The following is a 25368-nucleotide window of genomic DNA, read 5'->3' as shown; positions in this document are numbered from 1 at the left end:
CCTTTGAACAATTTGTGTTATTTGATGCTACCATTAGCATTCTAACTATCTTCCTTAAGGCCTTTATCTGCATTGTCAGTGATAGCAGGAACATTATGTTTAGTGGATGACGTATGTTTAGGCATATCCTCTTAATCTACCTCATAAGTATTTCCATCATCAGTCATCTAAGACAAGATCTGATTCAGCTCCTTCCTACAATGTGCAAAGCAAATTATTCAGATAGTGCTACCACTGCTCTGTCTCCTCTCCAGGTCATACTGCAATTCAATGACAAACAAGGGAACATCTGCAGATGCTGGAAATCCAAGCAACACTCACAAAATACCCGAGAAACTCAGCAGGCCAGGCAGCATGGAAAAGAGTACAGTCGATGTTTCAGGCTGAGACCTTCCAGCAGGGTCCAAAATGTCAACTCTACTCTTTTCCACAGATGCTGCCTGGCCTGCTGAGTTCCTCTGGCATTTTGTGTGTGTTGCTACAATTCAATGACTAGTTTTAAGGTGACTCAGCTATGTCAGACCTTACAAGTTTAACATTAGGCTTCCATTTTTCTTGAAATACTTCTCCATAAACTGTTTCTGCAGTAATGCCAGAGACCAGAACAAATCATTAATCACACTAATTTAGGAGAGTATCTAAGATCATTTATGTGACATAAGCAATAACGGGTGGAAACCAGATGACCCTGGTGCTAACAACATATGAAGGATACATACAAGCTTCCAGTTTCATCCATGTACATACGTGGTTGTGGACTCCTGCACACTTGCTGACATGTTGAAAGTGCTGTTGGATTATCATCCTATAATTTAAACAGTCCATCATGTTGTTAAAACATTTTTCTTTGAAGTGGAGCATTATTAAGATCTAGGTCCACTGAACCATGCATAGCAACTTGAGAAGGCAATCTCCTTCTCAATTAAATAGAATTATTCTTCATCCTTGTCCTACTACCTGAGTTCCTAGTAGGATAGTTTAAAGTTCAAAGTAAATTTATTATCAAAGTACATGTACAACACTATACACAATCCTGAGGTTCATTTTCTTGTGGGAATTCACAGTAAATACAAGAAACACAATATGAGCAATGAAAGACCACACCCAACAGGATGGACAAACAGCCGATGTGCAAAAATCAACAATGTGCAAATACAAAAAGAAAAAAAAGAACAATAAATATTGAGAATATGAGATGAAGATGGTGGTAAGGGTCAGAAACTCGCCTCTAGCAATGGTTTATAATTCACATTGCTTGTGAAGCTCCAGGTGAAATTACTGATACTATTTTTTTTATTTTCAGTGACGGAATATAAAGTTTCAATAAGAAGTACAGATGCTTCAGAGAGATGTGACCTCAAAGGAACGTATCTTCTCAAGGCAGACAAAGATGCACTGATTTTAAAAAGTATCAGCCCTGAGCAAGTAGTATTTGAATGGCCTTACATGTATCTACGGAGATTTGGTGGTGACAAGGTACCTTTTAATTATTTTAAAATTATAAGTGCTGAATGGAATAACTAGAAAGTAATAACACAGTAAAGCAAGCTATTATCAAACTGAGTTTTACTCATTTAATTAAAAACAATTCTGGCAACACTTTATCAGGGGTTCCTAACATGGGGTCCATGGACACCTTGCTTACTGGTCTTGGTCATGGTATAACAAAGGTCGGGAACCTCTGCTGTGTTCTGTGCTCTGAAACTCAGCAGGTCAGGCAGCATTACTGTCCTGAGTGTTTCCAGCATTTGCTGGTTTAAGATTCAGATTCACTGCATTTGAAAGGTATTTCATTTTTATTAAAAGGATCTAATCTCATTCCGAAGACACAACTCTAGACTGATACTCCAGTGGAGAATGTTGCAGAGGGTGTTACCTTATTGAAGATGCACCAAATCAATTCTAATGGATGGGTGTAAATGTTCTTTTGGTACTTTTTCAAAGAAGATGAAGAATGTTATCTCTGAGGCTCCAATCAATATTTCTCCATCAATTAGTAGTACTTTAAAAGATTTCCTGGTCATTATACTATCTTGGCAGGTCTTGCTTAATGCAAATTGGCTGCTGTGATTCCCGCATCACAACAAAAAAAGTTCAGTGGATGGAAAATGCACTGGGACATCTTCAACTCATGATGCATTCCTCCTGTTTTTAATTGGTTGGCAGTACTCTGTGAATTTATGTCATTGCAACTGTTATGTAGAATTCAATTCTGAGATTATTGCAAAAAAAATTTGGTGCATAGAGTCATAGAGAAGGACAGCACAGAAACAGGCCATTCAGTCCATCTAGTCCATGCTGAAACCATTTAAACTGCTTACTCGCATCGACCTGCACCAGGACCATAGCCCTCTATACCCAGAATGTTCCACTATTTTCCACCAGTTTGAAGATCATGAGAATAAGAGAATTTGGTCATATTTCCAACAATTAAAAACTTTTGACCAAAGTCAGAGCAGAGAACACGAGTGAATCTGCAGATGCTGAAAATAAATAAAAAGACACGAAATGCTGGCAGAACTCAGCAGGCCGGACAGCATCTATGGGAGGAGGTAATAACGACGTTTCAGGCCGAAACACTTCATCAGGAGTGAAGTAACATGGGATGGTCGAGGGAGGATAAGAAGTGGGGGGAGGGATGGAGTAGAGAGCTGGGAAGTGATAGCCTGGAAGGAAATGGGCTGGAGGAAGGTGGAGGATTATGGGAAATAAAAGAGAAAGAAAGGTAGGGCTGGGGGGAGAGATTATAGTGAGGGGGATAAAGAGAGAGAAAGAGAACCAGACTAAAATAATAGATAGGGATGGGGGTAAGAATGAGGGGCAGGGGTATCAACGGAGGTCAGTGAGTTAGATGTTCATGCCGGCAGGAAGGAGGCTACCTAGGCGGGTGTTAAGGAATTGCTCTATCGACCTGCATGTGGCCTCATCTTGACGGTAGAGGAGGCCATGGACAGACATGTTGGAGTGGGAGTGGTCTGTGGAGAGCAGAGGTTTTTTTCCAAGTTATGTATTACTACTGCACATTTGTATCTTGGGTTTTGAAAAGGAAGTTTTGCTGTTAAAGGTTTGTGGGGGAGCTGAATTGGCCTGTGTGGAGCCAAGATGACAGACAGTAAACATTCAAAGTACCAAAAGCAAAAACAAAATTTTTCACCGGTGTTGAAAGGAAGCATCAGGTACTGCAAGGAAAAGTCATCATCTGGCAACAGTACCCTCAGCCAGCAGAGCTGAGGAAAACCATACTGAGGAGTTCCCTGTTAGAGTCAATCGAATCTAGGAAGTACAGTACTTTGTATCGAAAGGACAGGCAGGCGTGGCATAGATGGTGGTGTGGCTCTGTTGGTAAGAGATGGAACTACATCTTTAAAAAGAGAATGTTAGAGAATGTTAAATCTTTATGGATGGAGTTAAGGATCTACAAAATTAAAAAAACATAATGGGAATCATACATAGGCCTCCATATATGAGCCAAGATGTGGGGTTGAGATTACAACGGGAGCGGGAAAGGGCATGTAATAAGGGTAATGTCACAATTGTAATGTGGGACTTCAATATGCAAGGGGATTGGGAAAATCAGGTTGGTGTTGGATTGCAAGAGGGGGAAATTGGTGAATGCCTACGGGACGGCTTTTTAGAGCAGCTTGTGATTGCGCCTACTCAGGGAAAGGGCAGCTTCGAACGGGTGTTGTGTAATAACCCAGATCTTATTAGGGAGTTTAAAGTAAAGGAACACTTAGGAGGCAGTGATTATAATATGATTGAATTCATACTGCAATTTGAGAGGGAGAAGCATGTCACAGGTATCAGTATCACAATGGAATAAAGGGAATTACAGGGGCATGAGAGAGGAGCTTGCCCAGCTGGATTGGAGGACGGTACTGGCAGGGATGACGGCAGAGCAGAGGGGGCTGAGGTTCCTGGGAAGAGTTCACAAGGCGCAGAATAGATATGTTCCACAGAAGTATAGTTCTCCGATGGCAGGGATAGGCAACCTTGGCTGACAAGAGAAGTTAAGGACTGCATAAAAGCCAAGGAAAGGACGTATAAAGTAGCCAAAGTGAGTGGGAAGTTGGATGATTGTGAAGCTTTTAAAATCCAACAAAAGGCAATGAAAAAAATCAATAAAGAAGGGATTAGATGGAAGATGAGGGCAAACTAGCCAATAATATAAAGCAGGATACTAAAAGTCTTTTTCTGTTATGAGCGGTGATTGATATGTTTGTGGCCTAAGGTAGAAGGAGTCAATTTTAGAAAACCTAGCACATTCATTTTTCAACATAGTCCCCTCCTACATTTACACACTTAGTCCAGCAGTTGTGGAGCATACGGATCTTGGACCTCCAGGAAGTGTCCACAGCAGGGGTGATTGATAAGTTTGTGGCCTAAGGTAGAATGAGCCTTTCAGAATAAGTGAAGGACACAAAGAGTTTGTTCTTTTTGATATTGTGCATGTTTCTTGCCTATCATCTTGGCTCCAAATAAACCAATTATCTTCCTAATTCAGCTGTCTCACACTGGTAATCTCCAGTTAACAGCAGGATTTGCTCTTGGAACCCAGCTTGCAAATATTATCAATCTGTGACTTGGTAGAAACATTTTTTTTAGTCAAGTTCTACTTTGGACAGATGAGTTTAATTGTTGAGAATCTTACCAGATTTTTAATACTCAAGACTTTCTAACTGACAGAAAACAGCAGAACATTTATCAGATTTTTAATATTTTCAGAATGGAGTTTGACATACAAAGTGAAATGACGAAGCACCATCAACCATTAAAGGGAAAAAAAGTACTAGTGTATTTATATAGTGAAGGGTGTTAGTTTCAGCCCGTATTATACTGTTGGAAATGGGTAGTACATATTATCCTTGCTCTTAATGTCACATTCTATGAACCAAAAAATGCTTTAACTGCTATTTCATGTGCAATAACATTTATATTTTTCAGGGAATATTTTCAATTGAATCTGGAAGGAGATGTAAATCTGGTCCAGGGAAGTTTGAGTTTGAAACCAACCAGGGCAAACAGATTTTTACGTCTGTCAATACTGCTGTATCAAATCAGAAGTCCAACAATGAAGAACAATGCAATTCTGATCCATTAGAAAGCTACAATTTACTTGCTGTGGACTCTGCTCTTCACAGATCGTATTCAGGTTGTGCACAGGAGCTTGCTGCAACAAATAAATCTCAGCTAGCCAAAAGATTATCTTCTGCGATATCAGATATTTCTGAAGGAATGCATAGCTTGTGTTGTGATGCTTCCCCAGATTATCGGACACGTAGTCCCCTAAGCAAGTCACCAGTCAGGTTTCAGTATAGCTTCCCATCACCTCCTCTATTGGCATCACATAGTGAAGGAACTGCTAAGTTATCAGCAGACACACTAGAAAATAGATCTACACTAAATTCAGAAACAAATCCAGGAGGGATTCACTTGACTCTTCCCTTGGAACTACCAAGTTGTAATACATCTATACCAAGACAAGTAGGAAGGCAGCAAAGTAGTGTTACACCTCACAGAGGGAATATCCAACCAAACCATATCAATGGTTCTTTCATTATGCTTCCCAGCAAAGTACGTTCATCTAACAATGAGAGTAGTTTTGTTGAAAAGAACATTCCATCTATCATATCGACTGAGCATTCTGACTCTCTTTATGATACTGTGTATAGTGGACCAAATATGTCAAATTCCAAAAATGTACTTCACCAACAAACATGTTGCAACAGAAATGAACATGTGTATGAAGTTAATGATGATTCATCGCTTTACGAGGAAGCAAAAGAATTGAGTGACGCATGGAAAGTACAAGGTAGATTGCATGACTTTGGTTATGAATATCCTTACAATCCTTCTGCAGATGACTATGCTGTGCCGAAGCTGGCACTTCAGGATCCACCTCTCAGACCATCTAAAAAGTGTTCATCTCCAAAGGGAAGAGTACAAAAAAGTGATTATGTCAATGTTGAATCAATTCTTTGTAACAGGTAGATAAGCAGTGACACCAAACCTGTCATATAAATACAGTATAATTTCAAGCATTATGTTTTCTTCATAGTTTCTAGGTCTGGATTTTCAAGGCAAAATTACATCACAAAACTGGCTGCAACTTTGTGATTTTTATGTACAGTATCTGTAGTTTGAATAGATTTAGCTTCTCTCTAAGACAATGGCCTTTGCAATCATCTCCAATCAAATCAATGGAAAACAACTGAATTCATGTGAATGGAAAAACATTTCAGAATAGTCTGACATTTTATTGCATTTGTTCTAAGTTATCAATTGTGGGTTATACCAGAATTTTTTAAATCCTTATAGTCTGCAAAATCAAATTTTTGTATGTGAATTGTATATCTCTCGGACTGATACTTTTGAAATACTTAAAATAAAATATTTTTAAATTTTTTATGATTGTTCGTCTTCTACCTCGATCAACTATCCACTCCAATCTTTATTTAATATCTGGTATAATGTTTAGGAAGTTAATTGTAAAAATTGCTTCCTAGTTTGCTATGAATAATTCTTTAATGTAATTGGTTTCTCAGACAGCTCTCTTTGTGAATACTATGAATCATCAAAAAACAGATGGCCAACAATAATTAAAGATAAATCTATATATGATCCTGGTAGGCAGTTATTTGCATTTCACCTTTGTAAACTATATGTCTCTTTTTCCATTCCTCTCATTAGTGGATGCCACCATTGTGTTTCTTGTTGCTGGTTTGCATTTTAAAATATATATTTGAATACTTTATAGCTTGTTCTCTTGTTATGTGCTGTGTCATATGACATTAGCAATTGAAGTCTTTCCATAACCATGGTTGATCTTGGCAAATATTTCTACAGAAGTGTTTTGCCATTCTCTTCTTCTGGGCAGTGTCTTTACAAGATAGGTGACCCCAATCCTTATCAATAGTCTTCAGAGATTGTCTGCCTGGCATCACCACTCTCTGCATAACCAGAACCTGTGATATGCACCAGCTGCTCATGTGACCACCCACCACCTTCTCCAGTGGCTGCACGTGACCCTGATCAGGGGCTAAGCAGGTGCTACACCTTTCCCAAGGGTGACATGCAGGCTAGCAGAGGGAAGGAGTGCCTTATACCTCCTTTGGTAGATATGTATCTCCATCCCGCCACCTAATTTTTATGATAACATATAACAAATGTAATATAATATGTATAAAAAACACTTTTTATATTTGCAGTGCTGAATTCACAGGAAAAATTGAGACTTTCAAAATAGTTAAACATTGTATAAAAGAAAATGTTCAGCACTTTAAAAATTAAATGCAAAAATAAATCACTTTCTTTCATTAATGACATTTCTGACAATATTAGAACTAACATCAGCAATTTTGTAACAAATGTAATCAATTAATTATGCTAAACTTGCACAATGCAACTGGATTCCCGTCAATGAACCGTACAGCTGCTCCACCTATATCCTGCACCTACCTGTTACCTTCAGTCTCAGCCGGTGCATTTCCACCCAATTCAATGAGTGAACTAACAGAAACTGAGGTAAGGTTAAAACTTACAGTACATTACAGGCCCTTTGGTCCACAAAGTTGTGCCGAACATGTCCCTACATTAGAAATTACTGGGCTTACCCACACCCTCTATTTTACTAAGCTCCATATACCTATCCAAAAGTCTCTTAAAAGACCCTATTGTATTCACCTCCACCACCACTGCTGGCAACCCATTCTACACACTCACCACTTTCTGCATAAAAAAACTTAACCCTGACATCACCTCTGTACATACTCCTCAGCACCTTAAACCTGTGTCCTCTTGTGGCAACCATTTCAGCTCTTGGAAAAAGCCTCTGACTATCCACATGATCAATGCCTCTCATCATCTTATACATCTCTATCAGGTCTCCTCTCATTCTCCTTCGCTCCAAGGAGAAAAGGCCGAGTTCACTCAACTTGTTTTCATAAGGCATGCTCCCCAATCCAGGCAAAATCCTTGTAAATCTCCTCTGCACCCTTTCTATGGCTTTCTATGGCTCACTACATATCCTTTCTGTAGTGAGGTGACCAGAACTGAGCACAATGCTCCAAATGGGGTCTGACCAGGGTCCTATATAGCTCAACATCACCTCTCGGCTCCTAAATTCAATTCCATGATTGATGCAGGCCAACACACCATATGCCTTCATAACCACAGAGTGAACTTGCGCAGCTGCTATGAGTGTCCTATGGACTCGGACCCCAAGATCCCTCTGATCCTCCACACTGCCAAGAGTCTTACCATTAATACTATATTCTGCCATCATATTTGACCTACCAAAATGATCCACTTCACACTTATCTGGGTTGAATTCCATCTGCCACTTCTCAGCCCAGTTTTGCATCCTATCAATGTCCCGCTGTAACCTCTGACAGCTTTCCACACTATCCACAACAACCCCAACCTTTGTGTCATCAGCAAATTCACTAACCCATCCCTTCACTTCCTCATCCAGGTTATTTATAAAAATCACAAAGAGTAAGGGTCCCAGAATAGATCCCTGAGGCACACCACTGGTCACCGATCTCCATGCAGAATATGACCCACCTACAACCACTCTTTGCCTCCTGTGGGCAAACTAGTTCTGATTCAGTTTGTTTTGAGATGCCCTTTGTACTAACTATTCCACAGGTGTCTTACAGGGTTTTAAATTTGCAAGGACATGGAGCAATAATCTGTTACCACCATAGAGGAGGATGTCTAAGCTGTTTACTGTTTACAAAGCTTAACCCTAACTGTAATGCATGGTCTGGTTTAGGTATAAAATGATGCTATTTTGGAGGTCTGTCTAGGTCTAAAATTAAAATCTGGTTTGAAGTTGATATGACCACAGTTAAACTGTACCTAACCCCTTTACTTTTACCACTTCTTACTTGGTCTGACCTTGAGGCACTTGTAGACTAGTGGAAAAAACGGGGTTTCCATGTTGCCCTTGATCATCACCAGAGCTAAACAAATCTTTCAGGCTAGTGTAAATTTATGAGCCTGGTCAGAATACAACAGCTTATTGCAAACTAATCTCAAATATTTCATTGGGATGTAACTCCGATCCTACCACAACTTGTCGTGACACGTGTTGTGAGTACTCTCAGGCTCTGGTTTACAATTGGCTCATAATTTGGGTAAATAGTTCTCTTTTGTTGAATGTGGGGCTTTTTACTCAACCCCAAAATAGATTCCTCAAATTCCCATCTGCATTTTGACCCTTTCTAAATTTTGAATACTTTGCACCATGTAAAACTATTTAAATAAATAATAGGTTCTTTGACAGCGTGTTATAGAGCACTACAGCACAGAAACAGGCCCTTTGGCCCATCCAGTCCATGGTAAACTCTTAGTTTGCCTGATGTCTTCGATATAGACCTGCGCTTCCATATGCTTTCCATCCATGTACATCTCCAAACTTCTCTTATATGAGAATTTGAAAAAAACAATCCTGTATGGTCTGGTACAATGCACCCGTAAAACTGAATTCCAGCACAATTACTGCAAATGGGTCGATGGTAGTGGTAGTGTACGGTATACATTTCAGCTGCTTTCACTGCTGGTGGGATGGACAGAACCAGTTTTTAATTCCTAGCAGCTATGAGTTATTTATGATGGTACCTTTTCTATCATTCTGCCTGCTCTCCTCTGACTATGTTTCTTATCATGAAGTGTGTTAACTACATGGAAGTGTTCATAATTTCCCTCAATCCATGAGTGTTTTTCATGAACAAATATACCACAAACCATAACCATTTTTATGAAGAAAGTTTGGCTAAAGTTTTCTATCTAACACTATGTAGTTTTGACATTAGAACCTTAATGCTTCTTCCATTGCCCCTATTCCTCAAATGCCCACCACCAAAAGATAGGGGGATTCTGCTTGATACAGATAACCTCCAGTCTATTAACTGAGTAATTAATATTCTAATAATATGAAATGAAAGAGAAGATTGGTAGCTTGGGTTGGCTGCTTGTTCATCTAGCCTAGAGGTTAGGACATAAATGTTTCATCACCATTCAAGGTGACATCATCAGTGCACAATTGAATGTTGTTTCTGCCGAGTGCTTGTGTTTATATTGGACCATCTCATTGTTCTGATTGGTTGGCTATTGTGCTGGCTGCCAGCCTCTGCCGGGTCCTGCCAACTGGATGCCTTAAGTGATCTCTGTCGGCCTGTAATCCTGGTTATCGATTGTCGTGAGCGTTGGTTCCTTAGGTGTCCATATATATTGCTAGATTATTATACATATTACTATATTACTAGATATTAAGAATGAGGATGCACTGGAGCTTTTGGAAAGCATCAAGTTGGATAAGTCGCTGGGACCGGATGAGATGTACCCCAGGCTAATGTGGGAGGTGAAGGAGGAGATTGCTGAGCCTCTGGCGATGATCTTTGAGTGAGCAACGGGGACGGGAGAGGTTCCCAAGGATTGGAGGGTTGCAGATGTTGTTCCCTTATTCAAGAAAGGGAGTAGAGATAGCCCAGGAAGTTATGGACCAGTGAGTTTTACTTCAGTGATTGGTAAGTAGATGGAGAAGATCCGGAGAGGAAGCAATTATGAACATTTGGAGAGGTATAACATGATTAGGAATAGTCAGCATGGTTTTGTCAAGGGCAGGTCATGCCTTACAAGCCTGATAGAATTTTTTGAGGATGTGACTAAACACATTGATGAAGGAAGAGCAGTAGGTGTAGTGTATATGGATTTCAGCAAGGCATTTGATAAGGTACCCCATGCAAGGCTTATTGAGAAAGTAAGGAGGCATGGGATCCAAGGGGACATTGCTTTGTGGATCCAGAAATGGCTTGCCCACAGAAGGCGATGAGTAGTTGTAGATGGGTCATATTCTGCATGGAAGTCGGTGACCAGTGGTGTGCCTCAGGGATCTGTTTTGGGAACCCTACTCTTTGTGATTTTTATAAATGACCTGGATGAGGAAGTGGAGGGATGGATTAGTAAGTTTGCTGATGACACAAAGGTTGGGGGTGTTGTGGATAGTGTGGAGGGCTGTCGGAGTTTACAGAGGGACATTGTTAGGATGCAAAACTGGGCTGAGAAGTGGCAGATGGAGTTCAACCCAGATAAGTGTGAAGTGGTTCATTTTGGTAGGTCAAATATGATGGCAGAATATAGCATTAATGGTAAGACTCTTGGCAGTGTTGAGGATCAGAGGGATCTTGGGGTCCGAGTTCATAGGACACTCAAAGCAACTGTGCAGGTTGACTCTGTGGTTAAGAAGGCGTACGGTATATTGGCCTTTATCAATCATGGAATTGAATTTAGGAGCCGAGAGGTAATTTGGAGCTATCTAGGACCCTGGTCAGACCCCACTTGGAGTACCGTGCTCAGTTCTGGTCGCCTCACTACGGGAAGGATATGTAAACCATAGAAAGGGTGCAGAGGAGATTTACAAGGATGTTGCCTGGATTGACGAGCATGCCTTATGAAAACAAGTTGAGTGAACTCAGCCTTTTCTCCTTGGAGCGACGGAGGATGAGAGGTGACCTGATAGAGGTGTATAAGATGGTGAGAGTTATTGATCATGTGGATAGTCAGAGGCTTTTTCCCAGGGCTGAAATGGCTAGCACCAGAGGGCACGGGTTGAATGTACTGTGGAGCAGGTACAGAGGAGATGTCAGGACTATATTTTTTACGCGGAGAGTGGTGAGTGCGTGGAATGGACTGCCGGCAAAGGTGGTGAAGGCAGATACGATAGGGTCTTTTAAGTGAGTTTGGGATAAGTACATGGAGCTTAGAAAAATAGAGGGCTATGGGTAACCCTAGTAATTTCTAAGGTAGGGACATGTTCGGCACAACTTTGTGGGCTGAAGGGCCTGTATTGTGCTATAGGTTTTCTATGTTTCTATATTATTGCTGTAGATAATAAAAGATAAAATGGTGTTTCCAAAGTCTTGGTAACTATACAATATGGTCTTTTAAGAGACTTTTAGAGAGATGCATGGAGCTTAGAAAAATAGAGGGCTACAGGGAAGTCTAGTAATTTCTAAGGTGGACATGTTCTTTGTGGGCCGAAGGGCCTGTATTGTGCTGTTGGTTGTCTATGTTTCTATCCATTACAGTGATTTTCCTGAAGGCCAGTATCATGAGAAACAGTAGATTGCACAATTACTACAGATGCTTAAAGCCTTTGCAATGATGATCATTAGACTGCATTTCTGGATTTGTTCTTCCACAGCCTGCTGTTGTCTCTACTGCCATTGTGCTCTGTAGAGAATGCCAGATCTCGAATGACAGTGCTACTAATCATTTACTGATTGGTGCAGGAAATATTATTTTTATCTCACATGGAAAGAGATGGCGACATGAGCTCAGTGCATATACAGCTCAGTCTATCACATGTAAAGCCCTCCCCACCACTGAGCACATCTACACAAAGTATTACCACAGGAAAGCAGCATCAGGGACACCACCATCTGGTCATGCTTTCTTATTGCTGCTGCTGTTGAGAAGAAGGGAGTTTGCAGTTCCAGTTGGGCTGTTTCAGTACTATAATGACATGTCAATGTGGAAAATTGCCCAGGAATGTTCTGTTCATAAACTCAGAGTGGGTTCAACCTAGTTAATCAACAAAGTGAATGAAATTAATACTGAAAATACTAATTAATTAGTAGATCCTTGTCAATAACAGACACCCATTTTGGGTTTCATTGAAACTGTTAGCTCCAGCTATCATCTTGTCCTTGGTCCACACATGGACCAAAAGAGACAGATTATAAAACTGAATTTAATGTAATTAAAGGAACATGTAGCAATAGTTGGAGGTATGTTTTGGACAAAGGAAGTTGACTGTGGTCATTAAAGCTCAATCATCCCAGTCCCAGCAATTCACCAGAGAAGTTCTTCAGGGCAGTGTCTGAGGTACAGCTATTTTTAGTTACTTCATCAATGACAGTCCATCATCATGTCGGAAGTATGAAAATTCACAGATATTTGTGCAATTTTTAATTTCATATGCAATTCCTTGGTGAATGAATTAGCCCAGTGCTGTCTACAAGAAGTTCTATACAGCATTCAGCAATGAACTAATAAGTGTAAATAACATTTGCACTGTTTAAGTGACAATGACTAACTACAATAAAAAACAGTCTAACCATCTACCCTTGACACTCAATGGCATTACCATTACTAAGTTCTCCACTAGTAATATCTGGGGGTGAGGAAAGATCACCATTGACTAGAAAATCAGTTGTAGCAACCACATAAATACTTCAGCTTCAAGAATGGGTCAGAGGCTGGGTGGCTTGTGAAAACAGTTTAACTTGTGACAGCCAAGGCCCACCATCTACAAAGTACAAATCAGGATGTAAATATTCTCCACTTGCTTGGAAAGGTTAACTCTGACCATTCTCAAGGAGCTCAACACTGTTTAGGCAATACCTTCATAAACAGTCACTCTGTCCACCAGTGATATGCAGTATACCATCTACAAAATACAATGTAGACATACCTGGTCCATTCTGACTGCACCCCCCCAGACAACAGCATCAGTTCCATAGGAACACCACCAACTGCAGGTACCTTTCCAAGATATATACCATCTTGACTTGGAAATATGTTGTTGGTCCTTCATTGTTACTGAGTCTAGATTAGGGATTCCCAAACTTTTTTTATGCTGTGGACCCTAACCACTAACTGAATGGTCCATGGGCCCCAGGTTGGGAATCCCTGGTCTAGATCTTGGAGCTCCCTACTTTACAGCAGAATGGGAGCACTTTCACCAGAACTGTGGAAATGACTCATGTTCACATCTCAAGGGCAGTTAGGGATGGTCAAATATACTGGTCACCCAAAACTCAAACAAAATGCCTTTCATAAACCAGGATGTTTTAAATTCAAAGTTAAAATCAAGTAGTTAAAACACTTGGTAGATATTTTAAATGAAAACTAAATCACATAAAAATGTAAATACAATGAATAAAAGACATAAATACAAACAAGTTTGTCACCAGCCTTGAGTTTAGGAGCACATTTGACTTACATCATCTAGATCTGATTTGTTTGGTTATTTTTAATGATATTATTCTGAAGCCACAGGATGGCACTATCATATTACATTTCTTATGAACTCCTCACCATTGCCTTCATCAAAACATTTTGGTAATATCAAAAACTATACTAGTAAAACTTGAATGGATACGTCACATGACAAAAGAACCAAACTATTTATTGGCTGTGATGTATACCAATCACAATTATAAGGTGAAACAGTGTTTATTATAAATTTACAAGAAAATGTATTCAGCATATACAATATTAATGTAATTTCATTATATCACAATGACCAATAATTTAAGATAGTTTTATTGTTCAGAAATTCAATTATTGTACCAAACTTTGCACATTAGCACGAATTGAAGGAGTATAACATCAATGTCATCCTTCTTAGTTGTAGAAGTCCCAGGTTTAGTCAGATGGTTCTTGGAAGGCATCTGCCTTATTTGTTATTTTCATGTAAGGAGGCAAAAGAAGACCTTATAAAATAAGGCCATAAGATATAGGAGCAGAATTAAGTTATTTGGCCCATTGAGTCTGCTCCGTCATTTCATCATGGTAGATACATTTAATTCTCAGACCCTATCTCCTGCTTTCTCCCCATATCTCTTCATGTCCTGACTAATCAAGAATCTATCAACCTCTGCCTTAAAAAAACCCAATGACTTGCCCCCACAGCCTCCTCTGGCAATGAATTCCATGGTTTCACCTCACTCTGGCTGAAAAAATATTCCTCCTCATCTGGGTTTTAAAAGGACCTCCCTCTATTCTGAGGCTGAGCCTTCTATTCTTAGAATCCTCACATCAGGAAATGTCCTCTCCAATCCTACTCTTTTGAGGCCCTTCAACATTCAAAGGGCTTCAATGAGGTCACCCCTCATCCTTCTGAATTCCAGTGAGTACAGGCTCAGAGGCATCAAACACTTCTCATATGACAAGCCTTTCAATCCTGGAGTCATTCTTCTTTGAACCCTCTCCAATGTCAGCACATCCTTTCTAAGATAAGGCATCCAAAATTCTCACAATACTCCAAGTGAGACCGGACCAGAGCTTTATAAAGCCTCAACATTACATCCTTGCTTTTATAGTCTAGACCTCTTGAAAAGAATGCTACTATCACATTTGCCTTCCTCACCACCAACTCAACCCACAAGTTAATCTTTAGAGAATCCTGCATAAGGAATCCCAAGACCCTTTGCACCTCAGATTTTTAAATTTTCTCTCCATTTAGAAAATAGTCTATGCATTTATTTCTTCTATCTAACTGCATGACCATTCACTTCCAGACGCTGTATTCCATCTACCAATTATTTGCCCATTTTCCTAATTTGCTTAAGTCTTTCTGTAGCCTCTCTGCTTCCTCAAAACTACCAGCCCCTTCAAATTGTCTGCAAACTTAGCCACAAAGCCATCAATTCCATCATCCAAATTATTGGCATACACCATAAAAAGAAGCTGTTCCTATACAAAATCCTGTGAAACACCACTAGTCACCAGCAGCCAACCAGAAGAGGGTCCCTTTATTCCCTTTCTTTGCCTCTATAAGGAAAATAAGAAAAAGGTGAAGGAATTGATCCTCTTACTCCCCCTGTATGTTGCATTTTTTAACAAGATAGCTGCTGAGCTTTTATCTGTCACTTTCCTATACTAACTCCATTTTCCCACATTTCCCTAACACCAGTCTTGACTATAATCAACAATTGAGCTTACCCAGTCCTCACAGGTGGAAATTTCCATAGCTTCACCACGTGCTAGTGAAGAAATGTCTTAGTTCAATTCTGAAAGGGTGACTTCTTAATTTGGAACTAAAGACCCTAGCCTGTGAATAATCTGTCAAATTTGCAAGATTTTTGTATACAGTTGGCCCTCCTTATCCATGAGGGATTAGTTCTGGGACCCCTCGTGGATACCAAAATTCGCGGATGCTCAAGTCCCTTATTCAACCTGTCTCAATTCAGTGGACCTTAGGAACCAGTGGAGCTCTGAATCCGCACTGTTTCTGTTCACAAAAATAATCACGAACGCGATTGAAAATAAAATGGAAATAATAAAGTGATCGGAAAGAGGTGAAACACCATCGGTCATTGGAAAAGTGTTAGGCCACATCGGTCAACGATCAGAACAATTTTAAAGGATAAAGTGAGAAAGGCCCTGTCCCGATGAAAGCTACAATTATTGCTAAGCAACGCAGTGGTTTAATTATTGGGTTTTGGGTTTTTGAGTTTTTGATCCTCCACATCAACCCGGCACGGTGGAGAGCGCGCTTGGAAGTGATCTGTCACTAGATCGAACTTGGGAACTTCCCGAGCCCGGCGCTGAAACATAAATTCTTAAGTGTTTTATATGCATAGAAAGGTAAAATATATACTATATACGAAGACAAACGTTTGGCTAACTGATGCTAAATAATACCGGATGTACCTGTTCTGACTTACTTAGTAAGAGAACTTCCGATTCTTTTAATCCCGATGCACGATAACCCACGCCCATCCTCCCGTATACTTTAAATCATCTCCAGATTACTTATAATACCTAATACAATGCAAATGCTATGTAAAATGGCTGTTATACTGCATTGTTTAGGGAATAATGACAAGAAAAAAAGTCTGTACATACTCGAACAAGTGCTGGAAGAGCACTTCCAGGTTTTCGCAATTCGCGGTTGGTTGAATTCGCACATGCGGAATCTGCAGATAAGGGGGGCCGATTGTATTTGCCAAATATTACTTCCAGATATATTAGATTAAATTATTAGGCCACCTTTGTAACATATGAATATATATTCTGTAGCCTAGGGTATCTAGAGAGATTGAGAAAGACAAACTGGAGTGAAATAGAATAAAATAATGTACATAAAAATTATACAGTCAGAATAATGTTATCCACAAATTATAGGTAAAAATGGACTCTCATATTTTTCATTTATATATAAGAGAGAAAATTGTACTAAAACCAAAAATCCTCGAACTAATACCAGTGGCCACTTTCATTATGAGTAGCAAAAAAATCTACTCTGGTCTTGGAGCATAAAGGGTAACGGTATCTGCAGAATTTTTTTTCTTTTTTCCCTACTCTATGAACATACGCACATCAGCACAGTATGGGTCCTATTTGCCTCTAAGCAACATTGGGTTGCTCTTCCAGAGATCTTACTTATGTAAAAGGGAAAAGCTTGCTCTATAGTCAACTTTGTGTAAGCATAATCTCCATTCCACACATATGGTTTGACAATTTCACAAGAGAATGCATAAGTGTCCAATTAAGGAATACTCGATGTGATTTTTATAGAGGAGAGTAAAGACAAGATCACAAAAATAATCTGAGGAGTATGTCACCTCCAGTTGCTACCGCAAATATCCAAACTGCTCAATTTATCTCAATCTAATACAATTTCAATTTTAGTCATTTCTTTGCATAGTTCTCCACAATCAGGAGTACCTTTAACAAAGATAAAAATCAGAAAGGTCCCATCCGATTGCACACACATGAACAGGAGCAATGTTGGTAGACATCTTAAATTGAAAGAATGGGACATATTTATGGAATTAGAACTTATACAGTGTGGGAAGTACCAAATACTGGACTTAAGGTATTATACTTAAATGCACGCAGCATAAGGAATAAGGTGGATGATCTTGTTGTACAGCTACGGATTGACAGGTATGATATTGTGGCCATCACTGAGATGTGGCTAAAGGATGCATGTCTCTGGGAGCTGAACATCCAAGGATACACGGTGTATCGGAAGGATAGGTAGACAATAGACAGTAGGTGCAGGGGTAGGCCATTCGGCCCTTCTAGCCAGCACCGTCATTCACTGTGATCATGGCTGATCATACACAATTAGTACCCTGTTCCTGCCCTCTCCCCATATCCCTTGACCCTGCTATCTATAAGAGCTCTATCTAACTTTCTCTTGAATGCATCCAGAGACTTGGCCTCCACTGCCTTCTGGGGCAGAGCATTCCACATATCCACCACTCTCTGGGTGAAAAAGTTTTTCCACATCTCTGTTCTAAATGGCCTACCCTTATTCTTAAACTGTGGCCTCTAGTTCTGGACTCACCATCAGCGGGAACTTGCTTCCTGCCTCCAGTGTGTCCAATCCCTTAATAATCTTATATGTTTCAATCAGATAGGTAGGCAGGCAGAGGGATTGGCATGGCTTTATTGGTAAGAAATGATACTAAATCATTAGAAAGAGGTGACATAGGATCGGAAGGTGCAGGATCTTTATGGGTTGAGCTAAGAATTCGCAGGGGTAAAAGGACCCTGATGGCAGTTATATACAGGCCTCCAAACAGCTGCAGTGATGTGCACTATAAATTACAACAGGAAATAGAAAAGGCTTGCCAGAAGGGCAGTGTTATAATCATTGTAAGGGATTTTAACATGCGAGTGGATTGGGAAAATCAGGTCGGCACTGGATCTCAAGAGACAGAATTTGTGGAATGTCTACAAGATCGCTTTTTAGAACAGCTTGTTGTTGAGCCCACTAGGGGATCGGCTGTACTGGATTGGGTATTGTGTAATGAACCAGAGATGTTTAGAGTGATTGAGGTGAAGGAACCCTTAGGAGGCAGTGATCATAACATGATCGAGTTCACTGTGAAATTTGAGAAAAAGAAGCCAGACTCCGATGTGTCGGTACTTCAGTGGCATGAGAGAGGAACTGGCCAAAGTTGACTGGAAAGGGTCACTAGCGGGAAGGACGGCAGAGGAGCAGTGGCTGGAGTTTATGCGAGAAGTGAGGAAGGTGCAAGACAGATATATTCCAAAACAGAAGAAATTTTTGAATGGAAAAAGGATGCAACTGTGGCTGACAAGAGAAGTCAAAGCCAAAGTAAAAGCAAAGGATAGGGCATACAAGGAAGCAAAAATTAGTGGGAAGACAGAGGATTGGGAAGTTTTTAAAAAGCTTATGAAAGGAAACGAAGAAGATCATTAAGAGGGAAAAGATGAACAATGAAAGGAAGGTAGCAAATAATATCAAAGAGGACACTGAAACCTTTTTCAAATATATAAAGAGTAAAAGACAGGTGAGAGTAGATATAGGACCGATAGAAAATGATGCTGGAGAAATTGTAATGGGAGATAAGAAGATGGCAAAGGAACGGAATGAGTATCTTGCATCAGTCTTCACTGAGGAAGAATCAGCAGTATACCGGACACTCAAGGGTGTCAGGGAAGAGAAGTATGCACAGTCACAATTATGACAGAGAAAGTACTCAGGAAGCTGAATAGTCTAAGGGTAGATAAATCTCCCAGACCAGATGGAATGCACCCTCGTGTTCTGAAAGAAATAGCTGTGGAGATTGCAGAGGCATTAGCAGTGATCCTACAAAAGCAAATAGATTCTGGCATGGTTCTGTAAGACTGGAAGATTGCAAATGTCACTCTGCTATTTAAGAAGGGGGCAAGGAAGCAAAAAGGAAATTATAGACCTGTTCGCTTGATATCAGTGGTTGGAGTCGATTGTTAAGGATGAGGTTACGGAGTACCTAGAGGCGTATGACAAGATAGGCAGAACTCAGCATCGTTTCCTTAAAGGAAAATCCTGCCTGACAAACCTATTGCAATTTTTTGAGGAAATTACAAGTAGGCTAGACAGGGAGATGTAGTGGATGTTGTGTATTTGGATTTTCAGAAGGCCTTTGACAAGGTGCCACACATGAGGCTGCTAAACAAGATGAGAGCCCATGGAATTACGGGAAAGTTGCATATGTGGATAGAGTGTTGGCTGATTGGCAGGAAACAGAGAGTGGGAATAAAGGAATCCCATTCTGGCTGGCTGCCGGTTACCAGTGGTGTTCCACAGGTGTCTGTGTTGGGGCCGCTTCTTTTTACGTTGTATATCAATGATTTGGATTATACAGTAGAATAGATAGCTTTGTGGCTAAGTTTGCTGATGATACAAAGATAGGTGGAGGGGCCAGTAGTGCTGAGGAAACAGAGGGTCAGCAGAGAGACTTGGATAGACTGGGAGAATGGGCAAAGAAGTGGCAAATGAAATACAATGTTGGAAAGTTTATGGTCATGCACTTTGGTAGAAGAAATAAATGGGCTGACTATTATTTAAAAGAGGAGAGAATTCAAAGTTCTGAGATGCAATGGGACTTGGGAGACCTCATGCAGAATACCCTAAAAGTTAACCTCCAGGTTGAATCGGTGGTGAAGAAGGCGAATGCAATGTTGGCATTCATTTCTAGAGGAATAGAGTATAGGAGCAGGGATGTGATGTTGAGGCTCTATAAGGCACTGGTTAGACCTCACTTGGAGTACTGTGTGCAGTTTTGGGCTCCTTATTTAAGAAAGGATGTGCTGACGTTGGAGAGGGATCAGAGAAGATTCACTAGAATGATTCCGGGAATAAGAGGGTTAACATATGAGGAACATTTGACCACTCTTGGACTGTACTCCTTGGAGTTTAGAAGAATGAGGGGGGGACCTCATAGAAACATTTCAAATGTTGAAAGGCATGGACAGAGTGGATGTGGAAAAGTTGTTTCCCATGGAGTTTACTAAGAGAGGGCATGACATAAGGATTGAAGGGCATCCATTCAGAACAGAGATGTGAAGAAATTTTTTTAGCCAGAGGGTAGCGAGTCTGTGGAACATGCTGTCATGGGCAGCAGTGGAGGTCAAGTCATTGGGTGTATTTAAGGCAGAGATTGACAGGTATCTTGAGTAGCCAGGGCATCAAAGGTTATGGTGAGAAGGCGGGGGAATGGGAGTAAAGGGGAGATTGGATCAGCTCATGATAAAATGGCGAAGCAGACTCTATGGGCTGAATGGCCGACTTCTGCTCCTTTGTCTTATGAAATATCTGCAGAATTTAAGGATTAGATGGCCTTCATCAACAAATCTGAATTCACCTCATCTTACCACTATCTTAACAGGGATAATTTCCTCGTCCTCATTTATCACTCCATGAGCCTCCAGATCCAACACATTATTTGCTGTAACTTCCACCACCTTTCACTACCTTCGATGGAACCCTGCCATCAAACACATCTTTACCATCCTTCCCCTCCACTTTCTGCTTTCCACAGGAATCACATCCTCCGTGATTCCTTTATCCATTTGTCTCTCTCCACTATTCTCCCTTCATGTACATATTTCTGCAGGAGGCAGAAGTGCTATACCCGCCCATTCACCTCATCCCTTCTCTTCATTCAGGGCCCGAACAGTCCTTCCAGGTGAGGCAAATCTGTTGGGTCCACAACTAAATGCGGTGCTTCCGACATGACATCCTCTAAATTGGTGAGAACGAACATAAATTAGGGGAACAACTTTGTCAAATGCCTCTGCTCCATCTGCAAAAAGCAGTATTACCCAGCTGCCAGCCATTTTAATTCCTATCTCTATTCCCATTCCAACATATTGATCCATGGCCTCCATCTCTGCTATGATAAGGACACTTTTAGGGTGGAGGAGCAACACCTCATATTCCATCTAGGTCTCCTCAAACTTGATGGCATGACATTGATTCTTCCTTCTGCTAACACTTTTATTTCGTCTCTCCTCCCATTCTTTTCTATTCCCCACTCAAGTCTACTACCTCTTCTCCTCATCTGCCTATCACTTCCTCTTGTAACCCTCCTTCTTCCCTTTCTCCCATTGTCCATTCTTCTCTCCTAATTTTTCTTCTACAACCCTTCTTTCACTTTTCCACCCACCAGACTTCACCTACCAACTTCTAACTTGTCCTCCTTCCCCCTGTCCCCCACTTTTTTATTCTGGAATCATCCTCCTTCCTTTCCAGTCCTGATGAAAGGTTTACATCTCTATTCAAAGATGCATCAAATATTTATTCATTTCCTGTTGTGTGCATTTATTCATTAACAGTTATATTGGGATCTTCATTGTAGCTTACCTACGCAATACGACTGTGTCACAAAATCACTTCTACTTTTTGAATCAAACTGCCATTCAGCAGGCATTAGTCAGTCTAAGTAGACACTATAATGGTCTGCATCTTCTACTTGCCCCATTATGCTATTAATTTAATTAACTTAAATGGAACAAATTTATTCTGATTTGTTGAAAATATTCCAATTAGTTAAACTTCTGGCATTGATGAAACTAATGTTCCATTTGGTAAACTGACAAGAGTGGAGTGAAGATTGTCTCACCATAGATTTCAGTGAAGTAGAACTATGCATTAATATTAATAAACAGATTATATTCTTTTCTTATATACAAGAGCCATAAGCGAAGAGGAAGGACTGCAGTTGTTCTTGATCATAATGATCACTCCTGCATTCAACAGTTTCACCATTATTTATGCAGGGCTTGAGAAGGGCATAATATAATTATTGATTACAAATCTTGAAGCTACAGGAGCCTCCAGAGGGCAGAAAAATACTCTCTGGGCTCTATTGTTAGTGTCACCTCAGAAGATCAGCTATGGAACATACTGGCAGAAGCAAATATTCAAACATGAATTAATCCCCAAGTTCATAATTCACCAGTGTTGTGTACATAGGTATAAGAATAAATGAGTAACTCCAAAGCTAAGGTAAGTGTCTTGTAGATATATTTCTCTAATAATAAACAGAAAAGCCCCAAAGTTTGCTGCACATATAAAACAAAGTAGGGTAAGCTTCATAAGAATAATTTTAAATCATGAGCCTGCGGACAAAAAAGACATTTCAACAACCATCCGAGAATAATGTATGAGAGAATATCAGTATTAATGAGGTAATTGAAGGAAGTCAGGCTCAAAATTCTAACCTGAGAAACAATACTCTGGGGCTAAGATGATTTCCAACATTAGACAGGGTGCTTCTTTTTTTTAAAATGGACAATCAGCGATCTCAGAAATAATCTATTTTGCTTATAATTTTCCAAGACCCAGCCACCTCATAGGCCTAAAAAGATACAACGACCAGCACCTGCATTCACTGATAAGCATTGTTAACACAGTTCTTTGCTGATGATATCAAACTGAAATTTAAACTTAGCTTGCCACGATGGATTTCCAGAGACACCTGAGAGGAGTTCTTTGCGGCACAACAGAAATCACACCCTCAACTCCGACAACCAATTAAGCTATTACTCTTATCTAATTCGCTATTAAAGAATAACATTTAACAAATTCTAGAGTGTTGGAGAAGGATGTAAAAAGGGCATGGAGGAAAGTAGAGAAGGGAATGAGAGGAGACAGAGGGAGAACAGAACAGAGTGAAAAAGGGTGTTAACAATGATTGGCAAATAAGGATGAAGGTGGTAGAGAGAGAAGTGAAGGAGGAGATGAGGACAGGCAGAGAGAAAGGTAAGTGAAAGTGAGGAATTATGTTAAGGGAGCGATAAGCAGTGAGGTTGTCAACAGTCCCATATTAGCAGGAACCCTGCACTTTACAGGAAAAACACATATTTAATGGGAATAGACTATCCCACGCATATGAGAAAGAAGGCATTCCCTTCCTCTTGCCTAATTTTCCTGACCTGACCTATCAAGAGTTCTAGCACAATCCTAAAGTGATTGATAGTGTCATCTCGCTGCTAATCCCAGAAATTAGTTGAAACTTTGAAGTTACCTTCCCTGTGGGAATTACTCTGGAGAAATCCTTCTCAGATGAAAGATAATGAGAACATACCTTTTTCATAAAAAGCTAAGCTTCAATTTGTATTAAGCTTCATTATTTCTGATATCCATTGTTGACAACTGTATCATCTTCAGCTGTGCTAGATAGGTTTCCAGCCAGGGAAAACTTTTCCCTTTGATTAATTTTGAGCTTTACTCTGGAACTTTGATGCCACATTCAGTCAATTACTAATATGATGTGAGATCCTCACCTCTTGAATTCAACTGTTTTGATCGTGTTTGGAACAAGGTTGGAGATACAAAGCTGAGTTCACCTAGTCAAACTGAACATCAATGAGCAGGACTATCGAGTTTGATTTCATGACACTCTCTCTTATACCTTCAATAATTTTTATCAAGGATTGAGAGTAGACTGATCTAATTATTCAGATTGGATTTGCTGTACTTCTGTGAAAAGGATATCCCTACCTAGGCAAACTTTCATGTTGTCTCAAATGGTTTAGCTGTACTTTAATATCATGGTTGTTCCTAAACCGCAAATTTTTCAACATTGCAACTAATGCATTGTCAGGGTCCATTATTTTTATTGTATTGAGGGCTCTCATGTCATTCTTCATGGGGATCAAATTAAGTCAATTAACAATTAGCTTCTGGGATGAGGTGGGGAAGAGGGTCTTTGGCAGTAATCAAGATGGATTATCCAATCCCTTAATTAAAAAGTAAAGTGAAAAAGTTAACCTTTTGTAATCATAGCCTCGTCTCTACCATACATGTGCAAGATGATGATAACTGCTTTTGAGAATAGCTTCCTCCAACCATTAGCCACGTAATTGTACAATCCTTGACAGTCCATATCAAGATTACAGAGCTCTGATCCGATTTATTGTGAGGATCTCTTCACTATGTCAATTGAATGTTCCTTTCACGATTTAGCAACTGTGTTGTAGATTTGGCAGGTTAGCATCTTAGATTTTAGGTATGTCATGTGTTGTTCAGCTTGCAGTTTTCGCATTCTTTATTGAACCAGATTTGGTCTACAGTCTTGGTAACAGTGTAGGTACAAATTTTGGTAGAAGACAGCTTTACAGATCTGTGCAAATTGACAGTGACATGAAAATGGGTGCACATGCAAATATTGCCTGAAAGCCATAAGACATAGGAGCAGAATTAGACCATTTAGCCCACTGAGTCTGTTGTGCCATTCAATCATAACCGATCCTTTTTTTCCCCTCCTCAGCCCCATTCACTAGTCTTCTCCCTGTAACCTCTGAATCTGTGTTCAATCAAGAACCTATCTTCTGCCTTAAATATACCCATGACCTGGTCTCCACAGCTGCCTGTGATAATAAATTCTACAAATTCACCACCCTCTGCCTAAAGAAATTTCTCCACATCTCTGTTTTAAATAGACGGCCCTCTATCTTGAGGCTGTGCCCTCTTGTCTTAGACTCCTCCACCATGGGGGCATCCTTTCCACAACTACTCTATCTAGGTCTTTCAACATTCAAAAGATTTCAATGAGATCCCTCTTTATCCTTCTAAATTCCATTGAGTACAGACCCTGCATCATCAAATGTTCCTCATATGATAACCTTTTCATTTCCAGAATCATTCTTGTGAACCTCTTCTGAACCCTCTCCAATGCCAGGATACCTTTTCTTAGATTAGGAGCCCAAAATTGTTCACCATACTCAAGGTGAAACATCACAAGTACCTTATAGAGACTAAGCATCACATCCCTGCTCTTGTATTCTAGACCTCTTGAAATGAATGCTAACATTACATTTGCCTTC

At 40.1% G+C, this 25368-nt stretch overlaps 1 protein-coding gene across 1 annotated transcript in view; it reads left to right on the top strand.

Moving 5' to 3' along the window:
- Positions 1–6331, top strand: part of LOC132379796 (docking protein 1-like) — a 36077-nt gene extending 29746 nt beyond the window's left edge. The window contains exons 4-5 of the mRNA XM_059948080.1: positions 1304–1476; positions 4945–6331. Coding sequence (XP_059804063.1) covers positions 1304–1476; positions 4945–5991 — 1220 coding nt within the window. The 3' untranslated portion in view covers positions 5992–6331. The remainder of the gene's footprint in view (positions 1–1303; positions 1477–4944) is intronic.
- Positions 6332–25368: the final 19037 nt, after the last annotated feature.

Source organism: Hypanus sabinus, chromosome 22, assembly GCF_030144855.1.
Source record: "Hypanus sabinus isolate sHypSab1 chromosome 22, sHypSab1.hap1, whole genome shotgun sequence".
Taxonomy (NCBI): Eukaryota; Metazoa; Chordata; class Chondrichthyes; order Myliobatiformes; family Dasyatidae; genus Hypanus; species Hypanus sabinus.
The sequence above is the reverse complement of the archived record's forward strand: the minus strand, read 5'-3'. Positions and strand labels throughout refer to the sequence as shown.